We start from the raw sequence: 18,601 nt of genomic DNA, 5'->3' as shown, positions 1-18,601 counted from the left end.
ACACGGCCACCTCCCTCAACTACCCTGGTGCCCTTAGCCAGGAGACTCTGTTTCTCCTTTTGCCAATGAATCGCCTGCCTGAACTGAGGAATTAATCTGGGATTGTAACAAGTATTTAAAATGACTCCCTCAATCTTTTTTTCAAGCTCCATCTTCACAATCACCCCCCATTACCTCACTCTCTCAGTTCCTCAGCTTCATGAGATCTGCAGGGAAAGCTGGAGGGAGTCCTAGGGGCTCCCACTGCCAGTGTTGTCAGCTCAGCCAGCTACATCTGCCTTCCAGTTCGATGTTGTTGCTCTTCCTTCTGCTCCTTTTCTCTTTATTCTGGGAATTTGGATCGTACTTTTCCTTTTACTGCCATTTTATCATTAGAAGGGAACACTGGTGAAGTCACCATCATTAACCAATGTATTTATTCAATAATCAGAGTCTGAGTCAACACATGAGGGATTAGTTTAACATGACATGAGGGTCTGACATCATTCTTCTCCAGCTAAGAGCTGGAATATGGGCTCCTGTCTTATGGCTAATTCTTACACATGGATGCAAATTATCATCATGCTTGTAGCTGAGATTAGTGCATTTCATTACTGCAGGTAATGATAAACACTACAAGGCAGGGGTCAAATCCTGAGCATAACTTGGAGGAGAGAATGGCTAATCAGATGGTTATATTTGAATTACGCAATCCGGTTCAAATCCTTTTCTGTTCTTTGATTTGGTCTGCTTTTTAACACAGTACTCATATTTGGGGCCCATCTTCTGCAGTTGTAGATTTTCCTAATGCTAGATATGAAATCAGAATCTATCAGTGTTGCTATAGGAAGAGAAAGGAGATTGAACCAGATAATCTGTACGGACCTTTTCAACTCTACGGTTCTAAAAATTTGAATAGGTTTCTGTGGGATGGTCTGGAAATCTAACCACAAAACATACATATATATTGCCAGGTGAAAATATCTTGGGTTCCTTGCAATAAATTTTCATGTCAGCAATAGGCTAAATACCAGCCTTGGGAGACACTCACTACCTTGGGATCCAGCAGCAGAGGGGGGCAGTGATGGTGGGCAAGAGCAGCAAAACAGAGGACCTGGGAGCCCAGTTCAGGAGGGAGTGACCTCTGCTGTGGGGCTATTAACAGATACGCCATTCTGCCTGGGGACAGGCCACTGACTGAAATAAAGGGGAAGTAAGGCTCTGACATGACACAAAGTAGTACATTTCCTCACAAGCCATTACTGACCTTGCATGTTTGCGTGAAGGGGACAGAACTGGCAAAAACTGTATTACCTATCCTGGTTGACATTTCAGAGTTGACTAATTTCGTGTTTGTTTATACAAAGCAGAGAATTTAGAATATTTTATTGCTTAAACTTTGCTGATCTGATGGGTAAAATGTTATTCTATTGTTGTTCAAACAGAAATATTTTTGTTTATAAAGTTATGCTTTTTGCATAAGCTCAGTGGTCATCTGTATTTTTCTTTTGTGTATCACCTATTCTTTCACTTAGTGAAAATATTTATTGGTCACTCCTTTTAGTTCCTAGGAAGGGAGGGTAACAAAACAGACGAGCTCCCTTCCTATCTCAGGCAACTCATGATTTAGAGGAAGCAGGCTCGTCCATTATTAGATAAGTAAGCAAACAACATAATTTTTGTGTTTCTGGAACTTGAAAAAATATATAGACTGTGTTTTAGGGATAAAATTTGATATGCACCTGTGTGAGCCAGATGTTTCATTATGTTGTCTGACTCTTCTAAACCTACATCTTTCATTCACTTGCTCTGTCATAGCCTTAAAAAGGTCAACTAAGATTTCCAGTTACTAGTATGCTTCTATCGCTCTTGATGTGTCCTGAAATCTTTTAGGAGACATTTGATCATTTGTGTGTATTCATAATTTGTAGACCGTGATGAATTAGTTTATCATCATAATGAATCTTATATCATTTATTCTTTTTGCTCCCATTCAATTTTACCTATCAGGTCATGACTGCTACTTCTTTTTTGCTTTTCTGACAATGTCACAGTTTCAGACATAAGTATTTAAAACTATGAATTTTCTCCTGAGCTCCCATTTAATGGTACTTCTCCTCTAAATGATCACTAATATTTTTTTCTGTCCCTTTTTTCTTCCTACTGTTTTAAATCACCTTAATGTATATTTTTAAAATAAGGTACACACTGGGTTTTCCTTTGTAATCCAACTTAAGGTTTTTTTCTTTAGATAAGGAGACCTACAATTACAAACCTGATAGCCATGTTTGGTCTTGTTTCAGTCACCATGTTACATTACACTTTATTTCCATTGATGTTTGAAGTAACTTTAAACACCATAGATTCCATAATGATGTTTCCAGCAAGGAAGGACCACATATATCATGGTTGCCCCATAAGACTAGATCACCCAAGTGACATCATAGCCACCTTAGTTTGTCTAAGTATAGTTTATGAGGTTTACACAAGTACAAAATTACCTAACAACACATTTTTAGAATGAATCTGCATTGCTAAGTGACTTACGACTGTACAGTTTGTGTTTCCTTTGCTTATGTGTGTTCTCAGTCATTTTAAAGTTTTCATTGCATTTTAGTTTTTCCTAATGGTTTTTTAAGTTGACAAATAAAAATTGTATATACTTTTATCATGTACTTGTTTGAAATACACTGCAGAGTGGCTAAATCAAGCTATGTGCATTCCCTCATGCATCCCTTATCTTTTTGTCATGAAAGCAAATTAAAATTTACTTGACAATTTTAAAAAATACAATAAATTGTTAAATGTTGTAGAATAGATCAAATCTCTTCTGACTGAAATTTTTTATCCCTAACCAGCATTTCCCCAGCTCCTCATAACCACTGCTCTATGTTTTACACCTTTTTTTTTTTCAAAGACAGGGTCTTACTATTGGGCTCATGATGACCTTGAACTTGAAGTCTTCCAAGTGCTTGGATTACAGGTATGTACCTCCATGCCCATGAATTCAACTTTTTTATATTCCACATTTGAGATCATGTGGTACTTGCCTGTTTCTGGCTTAACATAATGACCTCCAAGTTCATCCATGCTAACACAACTGACAAGACTTCCTTCTTTTTTAAGGTTAATACCATATTTTCTTTATCCATCCACTGATGGATGCGTGGTTCCACTTCTTGGCTATTGTGCATAATGTTGCAGTTAACTTGAGAGTTCACATCTCTTCAACATACTGATTTAATTTTATTGGATATGTACATGGTAGTGGGCTGTAGTAGTTGTAAGTTTTTCAGGAACTTCCATAATGTTTTCCACAATAGCTATACTAATTTGCCTTCTGTAATGGTTGATTCATTATGTCAACTTGAGAGGCTGAAAAAGTAGAGCTGGAGCACCTCACCTTAAACTGTTCTGTATGTTCTGTATGGGAGATTCTGGTCAGAGCTGACAGAAAGCCTACCTGTAAAGACCAGGCTCAGAAAGTTTCTGTTGGGAAGAAGAGCTGCATTGGCTGTTGGAGTCCTGACAATGTATGTTATAGCCTGGCAGAAAGTTTATATACATTTTGCTCATGTCCAGAGACTTTGCCTGAGACTGGGATTAAGGATGGCAGACTGATTAATCTGGCAGAAGAAATTTCAAGGTAATCTAATGTTGAGATGGTGGCATAGCTACTGTTGGGGGCTTTTGGCCAGATTTATGTTCAGAATTAAGAGCAAAGAGCCCAGCAGAATGATTTAAAAGGTTGTGAGTTTGGCCAGAATGGAAGCTCCAGTAAAGCTGTGGACTACAAAGAGCTGAGGACAACTCAATTGCTGAGAAAGAACAGAATATATAAAATAGCCTCAGGGCATCACAAAAAGCAGCAAGTCTCCATCCTTTGCAGCCTGCACACCATAGGTGTGCAGGGTGATTGTTGTTCCTACAGTTATGTGTGTGGAATGTCCAGCAAAGATGAGCTTGACTGGGAATCTCTTATTTTCCTTGCTAGACTTATACCTTGAATGTGCCACAAGCAATTAAGGAACCTCCTACAGATGTTATTCCCACTTTCTTGACAACAGGGGTGCTTAGAACTTTATGCCAAGCTAATTTGGAGGTCCATAACATGCTCAGGGAGTCTGGGTATGCTGGGAAAATTAGCCAGATGCCAGTGGTTTTGACACCATTACATTTTGATTGGGACCCACTTCAGAAGCAGCCTTCATGCTAGAAATATGTAGTTTTTCAACCTTTATTACTGGTGACTTCATGACCGGTATACCTGCAACACCTGCTAATGAGATCCCTGCACAGGTGGTGTTAAAGATGGTCACTGAGATTAAGAAGATTCCTGGTATTTCTCGAATTAAAGCCCTCAGGAACTACTGAGTGCAAGTAACAAACTTGTTCTGTTAAGAGAATGTTATGGTTCTAATGTAATATAATGTTGACAGACTTAATACTGGTTCTTAAGGATTGTTACAGCTGTGTTACAATGTTCAAGTTGTGAAATGATAAGAATAAGCATGTCTTTATATCTGGAAACTGGTTTAAAGAAATGTTTCTGGTTGCCAAGTTGACAAGGGGTGTATTGTAATGGTTGATACACTGTGTCAACTTGAGAAATTTAGAAGTTTAACTAAGTAACTCAGCAGTTCTCTGTCATGGGGTGTACAGGACATGCTCTTACCACTAAGATGTTGTTCATTGTGTCAACTTGAGAAGTTTAGAAGTTTAACTAAGTGACTTAGCAGGGAGTCAGAGTCCTTACTTTGTAAACATCCTCATCCTGTGCAAGAGGAGGGCAGGGAGATGGTGTGAGTGCTCTCCCTCTTTTTTGCTCTTGTTGCTTTTGCTATTTTCTGCCACCTTAAACTGTTGCCCCTCATCATGTCACCCTCCCTTAGAGCCAGCTGATTACAGACTGAAACCTCCACAAACTGTGAGCTAAATAAAGCTTTCCTTCCTTAATCTTAGGTGCTGAGTATTTTGTCTCAGCAGTGAGAGAAAAGTAACCAACACACCTCCTTAATAATAGCGTGCAATGTTTCCACCCCATCCTATCATTTATCCATGAATATTTTTGATAATATTAATTCTAGTAGGTCTGAGGTACTATTTCACTGTACTTTTATTTGCATTCCTCTGATGATTAGTAATGTGGAGCATTTGTTAATACACTTATTGCCCATTTGTATGTCTTGAGAACTATGTATTCAGATCCTCTGCCTATTTTCAAGTTTTGTTTTCTACTGTTGCATATTTTTGGATACTAATCCTTTATCAGATGTATAAATAGAAAATATTTTCTCCTATTCTGTTCATTGTCTCTCCACTCTATTGACTCCTTCTTTGGATATGGAAAAACTTTTTAGTCTGATATAATTTAACTATTTTGCTTTTATGTTTATATTTTTAAAAATCATTGCCCAGCCCAAAATGTTGGAGCTTTCTTTGTTTTCTTTTAGGACTTTATTTGGTAATCCTCTATTTCTCTATCTTCTATCTACTAATAGTATACAGGCAATGAATAATAATATGCCTTCATTTCCTCATACTTGCCCTCCACCAAAATAGCTGACTATATTATTTCTATTTTTCTGAAATTACCCTTTACTATGAAGCATATTATCAGCCTTAAATAATTTAAAATCCTAATGAATAAAAAAATGAGAATATGTACGCCACCTTTTCACTTCCAACCTGTGACAGCATTTCAGACGTATGACCATAGAACAACTGGTTCTACAACCTACAGCAAATTCTTTTGCTGTAGCTTCTCCATTTATTTCTTAAATTATTTGTCCTTTACCCTCATAGTTTCCTCATAAAATGCTCGTAAGAAATGTTCTTTAATGAGAAATATAATCCCTTCATGTTCAGCAATGTTTGTGTTACCTTCGTACACGTTAGTTTTCCCCTAGCAGAATATAAACAATGTAAAATCAGGAATATTTTGACAAGGATAGTTTTGCTCACTGTTGTATTTCTAATGCCAAGAACAGCACCTAGCACATAGTGACTATACTATAAATGTTTGTAAAATAAAAACATACCAAGAAAAAATACCAAAAAAAAAAAGACTCTTGGGCTAGGCATTTTTTCCCTATGAACTTGGGAGGTATGATTATTCCAGTGCTTGAAGCCTATCTAAATTCTGTATCTACCACATTTTTTTTGATTTTCAGAAATTTGATTTTTACGTGCCTATATGTGGTTTTGTTTATTCTACTTTGTTTGTTGAACTTCTTGAATCTATGGATTTATATTTCTCATCAAGTTTGAAAATTAAGCCAATTTTTATTAATGTTTCATGTATGCTCTTAAAAAATGTAAATTCTGGTTTTTGGGGTTTTTTTGTTTTTGGTTTTTCTTTCCGGTACTGGGAATTGAACTCATGACCTTGCACTTGCCCGGCAGGCGCTGTGCCGCTGAGCTAAATCCCCAGCCCCTGCATTCTCTGTTGAATGAAAAGATCTATATTTATCTACAAGATCAAGCCTACTAATTTTATTATTCATATCTTCCACACCTTTGCTGTAAGGCTGCTTGATCTACCAACTTTTAAAGGGCATATCTTAAAAACTCCATCTAAAGGTAACGCACTTCTTCCCATGGTCGGGTAATAGTCATTACATATTTTGAAACTATAGTCAACCTATCATTATATCATCTTTTTAAATTACAGTTGTACCTCAGTTCACAGATGCAATTCTCACCACAATTCTGGTTGCAAACCAACCTAGATGAGAACCGAATCAAATTTCCCCCACACAGTCAACATCGACTCTAACTGTTGAATTTGATTAGGTTCTTATCCAACTCAGTTTGGAACCAGAATCATGGAAAGAATCAAATTCATGAACCAAAGTACCACTGTACATTACCAATATATGTCATCTTTTGCCCCTCATGATATAGTCACCTTAGGCTTCTTTGCTGATGCTAAAACTGCTGCATGGCTATTGTTCCTATTTGTCTGCCATATCTTTTTCTATCTTCTTATTTTCAATCTTTCTATACTTTTGCTTTAAGTATGTCTACAGATATGTCTTTTAAAGTCTAATCTGGGAGGACTGTGTGAGTGGAAATTTCAATACCTTGCATTGCATGAAATAGATGAATAGGCCTTCAACCAAGCCAGTAATACAGCTGAAGACAGAAATATTTCAAGGTGGAGGAGTTTCAAAAGGATTTCATAGTAGGCTTTCTTAATATATTCCATTCTGAACTAGCTGATGCCTTGAAAGTTAGATCTGACACTAAAAGATTTACTATGCTTCCAAAACACCTGAGGTGACCAATATGTGGCCAGTTACACTTTGTTTCAACTAGAAAAGGAATATTCAAAAGTCAGAAAAAAGTTTCCTTTCCAAGGAAGTTCAAAGATGGACAACCTTTATGAAATGAGGGGGAAGTAAAAGCCAAGGGAAGGAGAGAGGCTTAGTCATAACATTACTGAACATTCAAACATTCTCTTGGCTCTACACTCCTCAAATTATTACTGAGTAGTTCACTAATTTAAAAGCTTTTTAAAGACTGGCTCTTGGGCCAGGGATATAGCTCAGTGGCATAAGTGCTTGCCTGGCAAGCCTGAGGTCATGAGTTCGATTCCTGGTACCAAAAAAAAAAACCAAACAAACAAACAAAAAAAAACTGAAAGAAGAAGACTGGCTCCTTTCCCAAGAACTGGTAGGTGGATGGATAATACAAATGACCCATGGAAAATAGTGAGAAAATACTCTAGAATACCTTATTGATCTACACCAAGACCCATAAACAAAAACTAGGGCATAAGCCTCCTGTACAGTTGCTCTGCCTGACAGATGAAGTACACAGAACAGTCACAAGGATCCAGAGGACATGTGAACCTTCTCCAACTCTACTGCAGATATTCTGGCAGAATCTTGAAACCACTCATGTACTTCCTTGATCTGAAGATTCTGTATCTTATTTCTAACGTTTAAACAATGGTCTATGACAAATACTACAGCGTACACCATACAGAACTCAACATGGCTCCTGCACAATCAAACAGCAGTCATCGTATGACTCGCCATGGGGGCACTTTCATGGCAGAGCTGTGGGGATGTGCGCAAACATCACGATAACTTCTCCAGAAATATCTCAGAGCTATAATTTCAAGAGATTTTCTTATTGCTCTTCAAGTAAATCATTACCACAAATGATGAAGTGAGATTCTTTGGGGGAAGTGGAAAGTGCGATCATCTGTTCAATGTTTCCAACAACTCAAGGCAAGTGTTAGCACTCCAATTTATAGACAAATCCAGCTGCAAGTCTTCCTCCTGTCACCTCATGAGGATGTACGAGGGAAGGGAAGGTGCATTCTGTTTGGTTTGGGGGAAGAAATTACAGAATCCATTAGACTGAACTGTGCCTTCTCGGGTTCAGAAAATCAGACAGAGCAAGCACTACCTTTGTCGAGCACTGGGAAGATTAGAGAGAGATGTATGCGAGGCTCCTCAGGGCTCCTGTCCCACAAGCTGTTGACTCTTTTCTCCACAGACGGTTCGCTCACAGAGGATGTTGTTACCTCTACATTCACAGACACTCTGGGATGTCAGAGTTTTTATGAGATGTCTGGCTGACATATCTACGGTGGGTGCCTGGCAAGTGTCACACTCTAAGAGGTGTGACACCAGTCCAGGTCTGAATTTCTCAGTCTCACACTCCCAAAGACTTCAATAATGAACCACCAATAATTTGGGGTGACCAGTAAATGAGCAAGTACACACACCCATCTTGGTATTATGATTTTTAAAATATATCAAATGACACCTTTAAACCAATGACAATTGGTTTCTATTTCTGTTTCCAATCAGACTTCTCTTTTGGAATATCCTCTTCAAGAAATGTTAGGCTCTGTAATGAAGACTCTGAAAGCCAAGAATCCCAGATACTACTGCAGAAACCTCAGTATGACGTCCTGTGAAATTCCTGATAAATCATTCAGCTTTGGCTTGAAACCACAGAATGTGAACAATTTGGAAGTGCATCTCTCAAATCTTTACCAAGTGCACCCACATGAGAGGACTATTCACCCTGAGAATTGTTAAAATTCCACCCAGCAAGTCCACAGTAAATTCATCTCATTCTTGCCAGGAGGTGGCTCACATAAAAGTTATGTTAACTTTAAAAGTCCATTTTGAGCCGGGCTTTACCAAGCCTGCCTAGTAATTGTCTTCTGAAAATACAGTCCAAACCCACTAGGCCTCCCGAAGGACAAGAGGAAAACAGTGATGAAAATGAGACTCTAACACACCTAACCCATCTATTATACAATGTGCAGCATTATGTTACTCTGCCAAGCAAAGCCATGGGACTAGGACTTCACTTGTGTGCTACAAGGTTTTGAGCACACTGAGAAGAGGGAAGGTTTGACCATTTATTGAGCATCTACATTGTGCGAGCAATGATGTCCTGTCAATGTGTCTCCCCAGTATCCTCTAAGTAGTAAAATTAACTTCACTCATTAGCTGTGGGGCGCCTACAGCTCAGGTTGACGCCTGATAGAAGTGTAAGAAAGTGGCCCAGTTAGGATTCACAAGTGTCTTTGCTTCTTAAACCAATGCTCTTCTCACATCATACTCAAAATCCCCAAGCCAAGAACCCAAGAATGTTTAAAGGAGCCCATAAAACAAGTATCTCTCCTAGATGGCTACTGAAGCAAGGCTCCTCTCCCACCAAACAACAGATCAGGGATCTTGTCCTGTGCTGGATACACAGTAGAGAAAGCTAAATTCATCTAAAGATGGATTATAAGGCTGTTTACTGTGACTATCAGACAAGGGACTGTTTGAATACACCTGTGCAGTAAAGGTTTCTTGAGATCAGGAGAATGAAAGAAATTATCACCCAATGAAAACAGCAGACTTTAAAGATGAAGAGCATGTCCTCTGGAGTTAACTTTCTGGGTTTAAATCTTATCTTCTCTTTTGCCTCAAAATAATCTACTGTATTTGTGTACATGGGATGTCTGGGTATGGGGAACAGCTGCATGGATGAACAGAGATGGTCGTATACTGGTGTTCGCTGAAGCTGGTCACTGAGCACAGTAGCTACTGCATACTTTTATGTATGTCTGAAATTTCCCATATCAAAAGCTTAAGAAGAAACAAACCTGGGCTCCTTCACTTACTAACTGAATTACATGGACAAATTTGCTGGCCTGCATGAGCTGCCTTGTTCACAAAATGAAGTACTAATCATCCCCACCTCATATGGCTGTGAGAGAAATTAGTGAGTTAATGCAGCTCGGAGGCACTGATACCATCTATGGAGTGACTACGCCCCAGACACTACTCCTGTTCAGTCCTCGCAGCAACCCTATGGGGCAAGGCATGAGGGCGTGGACACACACGGACGTTCCAGAAAGGAGATGTGCACAAGAAGCCGGGTTTGCTCTGAAAACTCATTGTTTATTAGATGGGCCACCTCCCTAAAAGTGCTGTTACCAGTTATTCCCAGGCAGGGAGACTGAGGCTTGGTGGAGTTAGGAAGTCACAGTTCTGAGTGGTAGGCTAAATGCAAATCAGAAACTAAAAACCAAGCTGACGTACTCTTCCTACCATGGACAGGCTGTCCTCTCTGTCCTCCCAGCATGCACTCTGTGAGGAGGGTCAGGCCGCAGCCTGGGGGCCACTGTTAAGAGTGCAGATGACCACAGAGGCTCCCTTCCCACCTCTAAGTGCACAGGTCCTTGAGGCAGAGGCTTTCCGTTTTTTTCCCAGAACAAAAAGCAGCAAGAATCTGAACCAAGTGAAGGGGAGGAAAATAGAAACCTAAGAGGAATTTTAGGCCAGCAGCCCCTAAATTTAATAAAACACTTTAGTAAATCTCTTTACAGCAACTGGCACTTGAGAGAGCACACGGAGCCACCAAGTCTCCCCAGAGCTCTGTGGAACCTCAGGCCTGTCTAGGGCTTAACTGGTGTCTTTCCTTTCCTTTTCCGGCAAGACTCACTCGGACAGTCCAAGTCCCTAGCAATGGCCGCTGCCATCAGTGAGCAAGGCATGCATCCACCAAGTTAGAAAAGGACTTCTCTCCCCACAAATCTCTCTGTCATCAGCAATGACAGAGCAAAGAAACCCTCAGAACAGTTATCACAAATCTGACTTCCAAAAAGGCTGCTCCATCAGGAACCAGGACCTACGAGGCATGCTGCGAGAATAAAACGAAGCAGCCTGTCCAGCACAGTAAATCTGCATTGAAAACTCAGCTGGAATGCCAACAATTTGCATCCTTTCAGGGTGCAAGCCTGACCTTTATGCCAGGACCACTTTGCACTGCTGTTCGCAAATGCAGTATTTAAGCAGGAAGGGCTATTGGGGCAAAAGTGCTTCATCATATTCCAATCAGAACTCTCACTTTTCTAAAACAAATCAACTAACACTCACCTTCTGCCCCTCTCAAGATTCCTTCCATAATCTTAAAATGATCCAGTCAAAAGCATCATTCTCCTGGAAGTACATCAGGGAAGAGAAGCAGCGAAAGCTTCTAGGGAAAGGGAAGTGGAGAAAAAGACGCAATGCCCAGAAAAGGGGCCCCAGAGCCAGCTAGCACCTTTCGGCAAAACATGATAAACACCCAGTTTAAGGCTAGTAGCTCCTTTATTCAAAAAATAAATATTTCACTTTGAATCAACATATTTCAAATCACATTAAGCAGAAAAGAAATATAGTCCCTTTGGAAATTGTGAACACATATAAGAAAACATGTTGCAGACAATGGGGATGAGGTGAGTACTATTTCCAGCTGCTTCATGACCCCGAGAGGCCTCCTCTCACCAGGCAGAACTATGTATCGATTTTAGGATGGACACACTCACACACACACACACACACACACACACACACACTGCTTTGAAGTCTGAAAGGCACATGAAGTGGACCATAAAGTGTATGGCACGTTCACTGATAAAACGTTCCCTATTCCCTCCCAAGAAAAGTGGAGAAACTTTAATCAAGTCAAAGACCAGAGAGGACAACAGTGCTCCTGCTCAGAGCTCAGCATCAAGAACATCTCTGCATATGAAAGCCATTTTTCCTTCGCTTCCCTGCCCCTGCCCAAGGAGTCCATGCTGCAGTGCTCACTTGGTGATGGCGGGGCGTGTAGCCACATACACGAACACAACGATCAGGAGCACCACCACAGCCAGGGTGGGCAGCACCACTGTGGTGATCTGCTGCCGAGCCTCCTGCATAGCCTGCTTCCGCTCCTTCTTATCCTTCGATGTCTCCTTCTTGGGCTTCCCCTTGAGCTGCCGCATTGTTCCTGGTGAAGCTCAGAGGATGTAGGCAGAGGGGGCTTGGAGCAAAGGCCACACTCCGCTAGTCAAGGCAGGGAGCTCCTGTAGGGAGAAGAGTTATGATCAAGAATGAACAGGATGAATGAAAAACAAATGCAAAGTAGAAGGAAAAATATCTGCGAGAGGTGACACTGAACTCTGAGCCTGAAGGCAACAACTTATTCTCTTCATTGATTCCGTGACTCCTTGAGAGAGGGCTCAAAGCCTCCTGCGCACCTACTAGTGCTGGACATGGCTCCAGATGCTGGATCACGGGCTGGAGAAAGGGCTATCCTGTCCGTACTCACACTGGAGGGTGTACGACGTGCTACAGGCAGAGTGGAGCCTGGCCGAGTGCAAGGTTTCACCACCTGCCCAACTTGTGATTCTCTTGTGGTGAGTTCTGCGGCTCATGGCAGTGCCCAGGGGCCTATGGAATGAATAAAAACCCTTAACAACTATGGAGCAACATGTCTTATAAAAGTTTGCTGATTAGTTTTAAGAACAAAAATAAGACTGGCTGATTTACACTGGGGAGTTTATTCATAGTCTTTGTCATCTCACAGATTCCCTTAGAAAAGACAGATAACCAGACTCAGAAATGGGCAGAACAGGGGATGCCATGAGGCCACAGGTACATGGATGCAACAGATCACATCGTCATCACTGGATGGGAGCACTGACGCAGGAGGTGCTGCGTCATCGCTGCTGCCCCTTCAGAGCTGCAGCTGCTGTCTCATCTCCAGGATGCTCTCCAGAGCCTAGCTTTTTTGTATCGCTCGCTCCCATGTGCATCTAACTTAGGACTTTTAGCAGGCAGAGTGTTCTCTAAACACAATGACAAGCAGGGATGGACACCAGGTAAGGATATAACAAAGACAAATGTCATTATAACCTCCTGGCAGACGAGTACAGGATTAGGAATCCTTGGAAGCAAAACAGCAGTGTTATATACATCAATGTTCCTCGAACAAGATAACTTGTTATGTATACCTGCTTTTGTCCCATAGAATGAGCGGTCAGTCATGGTCGTGATAAGGATGATGACACACATTGCAGTGACTGTACCAGGTAATGGAAAGTAGATTCTAAGGCAGCAAGCCTTTTTGATACCTGTTTTATTACAGGGATCCTAATCTCTTATCAATCCTCTGGTTCCACAAAAAAGCCGAAAACATTTTATTTTGTATTACCCACGGTCTGGCAGAATTTCTTACAGTATGAGATAACTAATATTATTGTGCTAAGATGATATAACACCAGCCAAAAGAAAATACTAAAGTTCCGAGTAGCCCCACTGGACAAATGTGGGACTACAATTTCTATCAAAAAATTAGAATAGTGGATTTTAAAAAAAATACCCACTTGCTATAGTTTGGACCTGGTCTATTGGGAAGTACTTAATGGGGATTCTTTAGGTCACAGAGGAACACGCTCTTAAAGGGGCTTTGGGGACCCCAGCCCCTTCCTTTTCCTCCCTTCTGCTTCTCCACCACGAGAATGACAAGTGCCATACACTCCTGCCATGATATGCCATCCTCCTCACCGCCACCAGAGGCCTAAATGCAGGGAGTCTACCACCTCATGGACTAAACCTCCCCACACTGTGAGCCAAACTAACTCTCTTCTCTTTACAAACTGATTGCTGAAGGAACTTGCTAAGTGACAGAAAGTTGACACAGAAACTTGCTGTCAAGACCTGTGATGGTGTTTCTGTACTGAGAAAACATGGAGAGTCTTTGGAACTGGTTGGCAGGAAGAATTTGGAAGGGTCTGGAGAAACAGAAGAAATGCACAGTGAATGCTGTAATCGGAACTTAGATGGGAAATTCAGTGAGGGTGTAGAAGACCAGAGTGCTCATTAGGAATGTGAACACTGAAGGCTATGCTGATGAAAATTCAGCTGGAAATGAGGATTATATTGGAAACTGAACTAAAGGCCACCCCTGTTCCACTGTGGCAAATAATCAAACAACATTTTGTCCACCTATGCCTTGGACTTTGAGGAAAGTTGACCTTAAAGATGATAGCAACCATTGTTAATTCCTCTCATTTTGTTTTGAGGTCATGTATCATTTTTGTTGTTTTTGTGCTGTTTTGATTTTGTCTTCATTGTTGTTTCATTCATTTTTATTAATCTTTAAAATAAAAAAAAAGATGATAGACTAGTTAAACTGGTATAGGAAATTTCAAGACAGCAAAGAATCCAGATACTGGCATGGGTATTATTGGCTGCTTTTGGCCAAACTTACAGGGAGAACCAAGAGAATAGAGGAGCAGAGCAGAAAGATTTGAGAAATTAAGTTTGGCCAGAAAAGGAGTACACAAAGGCGCAGCCAAGGAGAGTACAGCTGCTGGAGATTAGACTCTTAGAAAGAGGCCAAATAGCTTGGCATGGTGACACACTCCTGTAATCTCAACACTTTGGGAGGATCACAAGCTCAAGTCCAGCAAGGACAACATTGTGACCAAGCTCAGTGTGAATGCCCTAGGTTCAAACCGAGTATGGAGAGGAGCAGAGAGGAGCAGAGGGGAGAGGAGCGGACGGGACGGGAGGGGAGGGGAGGGGAGGGGAGGGGAGGACCCCAACACTTTCCATTAGCACAGTAAGGGCTCAAAGGTACAGAAACAGAAATTTCTTGCGAAGGCTTTCCAGGGCAGTTTTCTGAGAAAGACCCCTGGGCACTCTGCTTGTCCAGGACCACCTTGGGAATCACTGAGTGTTCAGCTATCGAGGCACTCAGAGGCTGGTACAGTCACAGTTAGGCAGTCCCAGGTATAGATCATGCTGGCAGGAAAACTTGGCATCATCCAGGTGATGCTGGTTTTGCAGGCATGCAGAATGCAAGAGTTACGGGGCACCGAGAGATCCAGAGACTTCAAACAAAACTGGGCATTCAGGCAGCATACGGCAGGATCAGAGGCGCTGCAAGCAGTCCCACATGCAGGGCAATGTGTGAGGCTGTGGAAGTGAAACCAAAGCTGCACTGGCAACACCAGAGAATGATAATGCAGCAATATGCAGTGTCAGATGAGGGAAGAAGCAAGGAGCATACAACATCAGCCCGAGAGAGGCCAAGACAAGGCCTCCCATGCCCTCTGGAGTCCCTAAGCACCACAGCATGCTCCTCCACATGTACCTGGGGATTTAGAATTTAATGTTTGTCTTCCTAGGTTTCAGTCTTGCTTTTGTCCAATCCCTCCTTGCAATTTTTCTATTCCTCCCTTTTTGAATGGAAATATTTGCTCGATACCAGTGCATGTTGGGAGTAATTTGCTTTTTCCTTTTATATAGAGGCTCACAGCTAAGAGTGTGCCTTGAGTCTCAGAAGACTCTGGAGAGGACTTATGAGCAATGCTGTAACAGTTTAGGGCTTAGGGGAATGTTGGAGATGGACAGAATGTATTTTTGCATTGTGACTTGGGACCAGGGGCAGAGTGCTAATAGTTTGAATTGAAAAGTCCCCCAAATGTCCATGTGCTAAAGGCTTGTTTCCCAGTCCAGGGCACCGGAAACTTCAAAAGGCAGAGCCTAGTGGAAGGTTTTGAGGTCACTGAGGGTTTGCCTTTGAACAGCAGATGAGATCTTAGTTCCTCCTATTTCCTTTCTCCCTCCCATTTCAGGGAGATGAATGATTTTGATTTTGAGATGAATGAATGATTTTGCTATGCCATGCACTGCCACCAAAATATGCTGCACCAGAGGAGCTTGCACCAGAGGCCCAAAAGCAGTGGGTCTCTAAAACTGTCAGCTAAAATAAACTTGTCTTTGTAAGTTGATTATCTAAAGTGCTTATTACAGTGACAGAAAGCTGACTACAACATCACTATTACTTTCTTAAGGTCAGACAGGTGTAGGAAGCCCTGACTTTACCTTCAGATCTTTCAAAGAACTTTCAGACAGACCTGTGTTTAGGTCAGAATATACCACTTACCAGTTTAATGGCTTTGGGCAAGTGATTAACTTCATTAGGTCTCAACGTCATCATCTGAACAATAAGAACAACTTCCATCTTAACAATTGTGAGGATTTGAAAAGAAAGTGCACCTGCACATGAAACTCTGCCAGTGGCAGTGGGTGCAGCACTCGCTGGCTGGGGCACTTCCGCCATGCACCTGAGTTGGGTAAAGCTTACTGACCTTCTCCAAACCTCAACTGCCGCCTGGGAGGTCATAACAGAGGAGTGTACCCTCACAGGACCACGTACTTGAGGCTGTAGACAAAGAAGGTACCACCAGAACTGACCCCAACTGTCCTGTAAGATTGATGGACAGGCTTTAGCATCCCCCATGCAGACAAGAAGAACCCAAAGGACAAAAAAGGAAAAATGTTTTGCCAAAGGTCACCTGGTCTATAAACAAAGAAATGGCTTCAAAATGAGTAAGGGACAACATCCCATGAGAAGATGACAACAGTCCATCTTCTTCCGGACCCTGTCTCAAAGTTAGTTTAAAAACAAGAAGCCATTAATAGCACTCTGACTCTTGGCCTTTTCCATGTGGAGCTAATGGCTGTCAGACCCTGCAGCTGCCTCGCACAGTGCAGTACAGGTGCCAGGCAGCAACATGGCCCTGCGTTAACAAGCACCCAGCTGCTCTGGCTAACGGTGCTAGGCCTGACTTCCATCTGCTCCTTTAACTGTTGTCTGCATCCTCCCATGCATATGCACTGAATGTTGACATTCAAAAGCACTGGCGTCCACAACGGCCAGCTCTTGACATTTATAAGATGCATTCAGAAGTTCCCAGAGGCCTGGAAAAAAGCTGCGAGTTGCTGGGCATGTTGCAAGTCTGGTCAGAATTTAAGGGACCAACACAGTTCAAATCTGGGGTCCTACATCAGGCCATGGTGGGCATCCTCCCTGTTCTTGTTCACCTGTAGGGTGGCAGACAGCAAGGGCAAGTATCTCTGAGATGACAACTGAAGAGGCAGGTTCTGTATGGACAGAGACTGTCCAGGAGGGGACTGGAAAGAGCACCAGGCCGGGCACAAGTACCTGAACCAGGAAGGAACTACTTTACTGCATGAGAGAGGAACGAGGAGAGGGACAGAAGCACCTGGGGTGGCAGACCCAGGTCCTCCAGGGCCTCACAGGCCACAGTGAGGAATGAGACTTTATTTCAGGATAGCGTAAGGCACTTATGGGCTTGCACACAGTGAGATGCAGGTTTTATGTAGGTACCGTGTGCTAACAGACTGCACCACTGGAACTTCAAGTTGCAGGTTTTAAAGCTCCTTCCGGCTCATCGGTGGGGAGTGGGTCCTGAGGAACAAAAGGGAGGCTCTGGAGCAGTCCAGGGGCATGGCCACAGCCTGGGCATGGAGCGGGTCAGGGGCGATGAAGAGGAGGAGGGAGTTACATGCTGCAACAGACAGGCCTCGGTGACGCACCCACCATGGCCAGTGAGAAAAGGGGGTGGGAAGGACGAGTCTAAGGCGTGGAACCCAAGCCACTGGACAGGCAGTAATCCCACCCACCGTACGAGATGCGAGGCAGGGGACATGGGGCAGGTGGGAGAACTGTTCCCGCCAGCCCATACGTGAGGACACCTACTGGACACTGCCGTGGGAACTCAGCAGCAAAGAGCCACCCAAGGAGTCAGGAGCTGGGTCTGGGCTGAAGAGCCACACTTTGGAATCACCAGTGTGGGACTAGTGAGATCACTACATCAAGTTAAAACACAGAAAGGGGCCAGCCCTGCCCGTAGCTCCAACAGCCAACTATCCAGTGGGGCAGAGCAGGCCGGAGAGACTTGGAGAGGAGGCAAGCAGAGAAGAAAAGCAAGAGAATGGCATCAGGGGACCAAGCGAGTCAGCGTCACTGCAGAGAAGGTGGCTGCAGTGAAGATAAAGTAGTTCCTATTGGACTTGGCAAAGCAGAGGAGCAGGGACGGGGAGGCGGGTTCAGATGGGGAAGAACGCACGTGGCTGCAGTGTCACCGGCCTGAGGTGTGAGAGGACTTCCTACCAGAGTGTAGTGAGCACTTTGCCTCCATCACCGTTCAAGTTTTGCCATGGAAAAAGCATCAGCCAAACATACCCAGTGCACACTGATTCGTGCTCTGGCATGAACACCTTAATATCCTGGCAACTTATAATAAATGGCTGGCAATGCCGGCCTTCTCAATAGCACAGGGCAAACACATGGCTCGATGACCTGCTGGAACAGCACGCGTGGCCAAAGGTTTTCTGATTTTCCTTAGATAATGAGAGAAACCAGAGAGTCTTTGAGGGTCTAGCAGAATGGAGAAAACCGAAATGTTAAGGGCAAGGGTGTCTGTAGGAGGATGAGAGTACAAACGGAGGGGCTTGCCTCAGAGAGAGGAAAG

General features: G+C 42.7%; 1 protein-coding gene across 1 annotated transcript in view; it reads right to left on the bottom strand.

Annotated features, from left to right (window-relative positions):
- Positions 1 to 11,575: 11,575 nt before the first annotated feature.
- Smco4 (single-pass membrane protein with coiled-coil domains 4) overlaps positions 11,576 to 18,601 on the bottom strand; it is a gene marked incomplete at its 5' end in the record, with an annotated part of 53,721 nt that continues 46,695 nt past the window's right edge. Inside the window, 1 exon segment of the mRNA XM_013512087.1 lies at positions 11,576 to 12,334. Within this exon segment, the coding sequence (XP_013367541.1) occupies positions 12,074 to 12,253 (180 nt within the window). The 3' untranslated portion in view covers positions 11,576 to 12,073.

This window comes from Chinchilla lanigera, unplaced genomic scaffold (genome assembly GCF_000276665.1).
Source record: "Chinchilla lanigera isolate Chin_1 unplaced genomic scaffold, ChiLan1.0 scaffold00013, whole genome shotgun sequence".
In the NCBI taxonomy this organism is placed as follows: Eukaryota; Metazoa; Chordata; class Mammalia; order Rodentia; family Chinchillidae; genus Chinchilla; species Chinchilla lanigera.
This window is presented reverse-complemented; position numbering and strand designations above follow the sequence as displayed.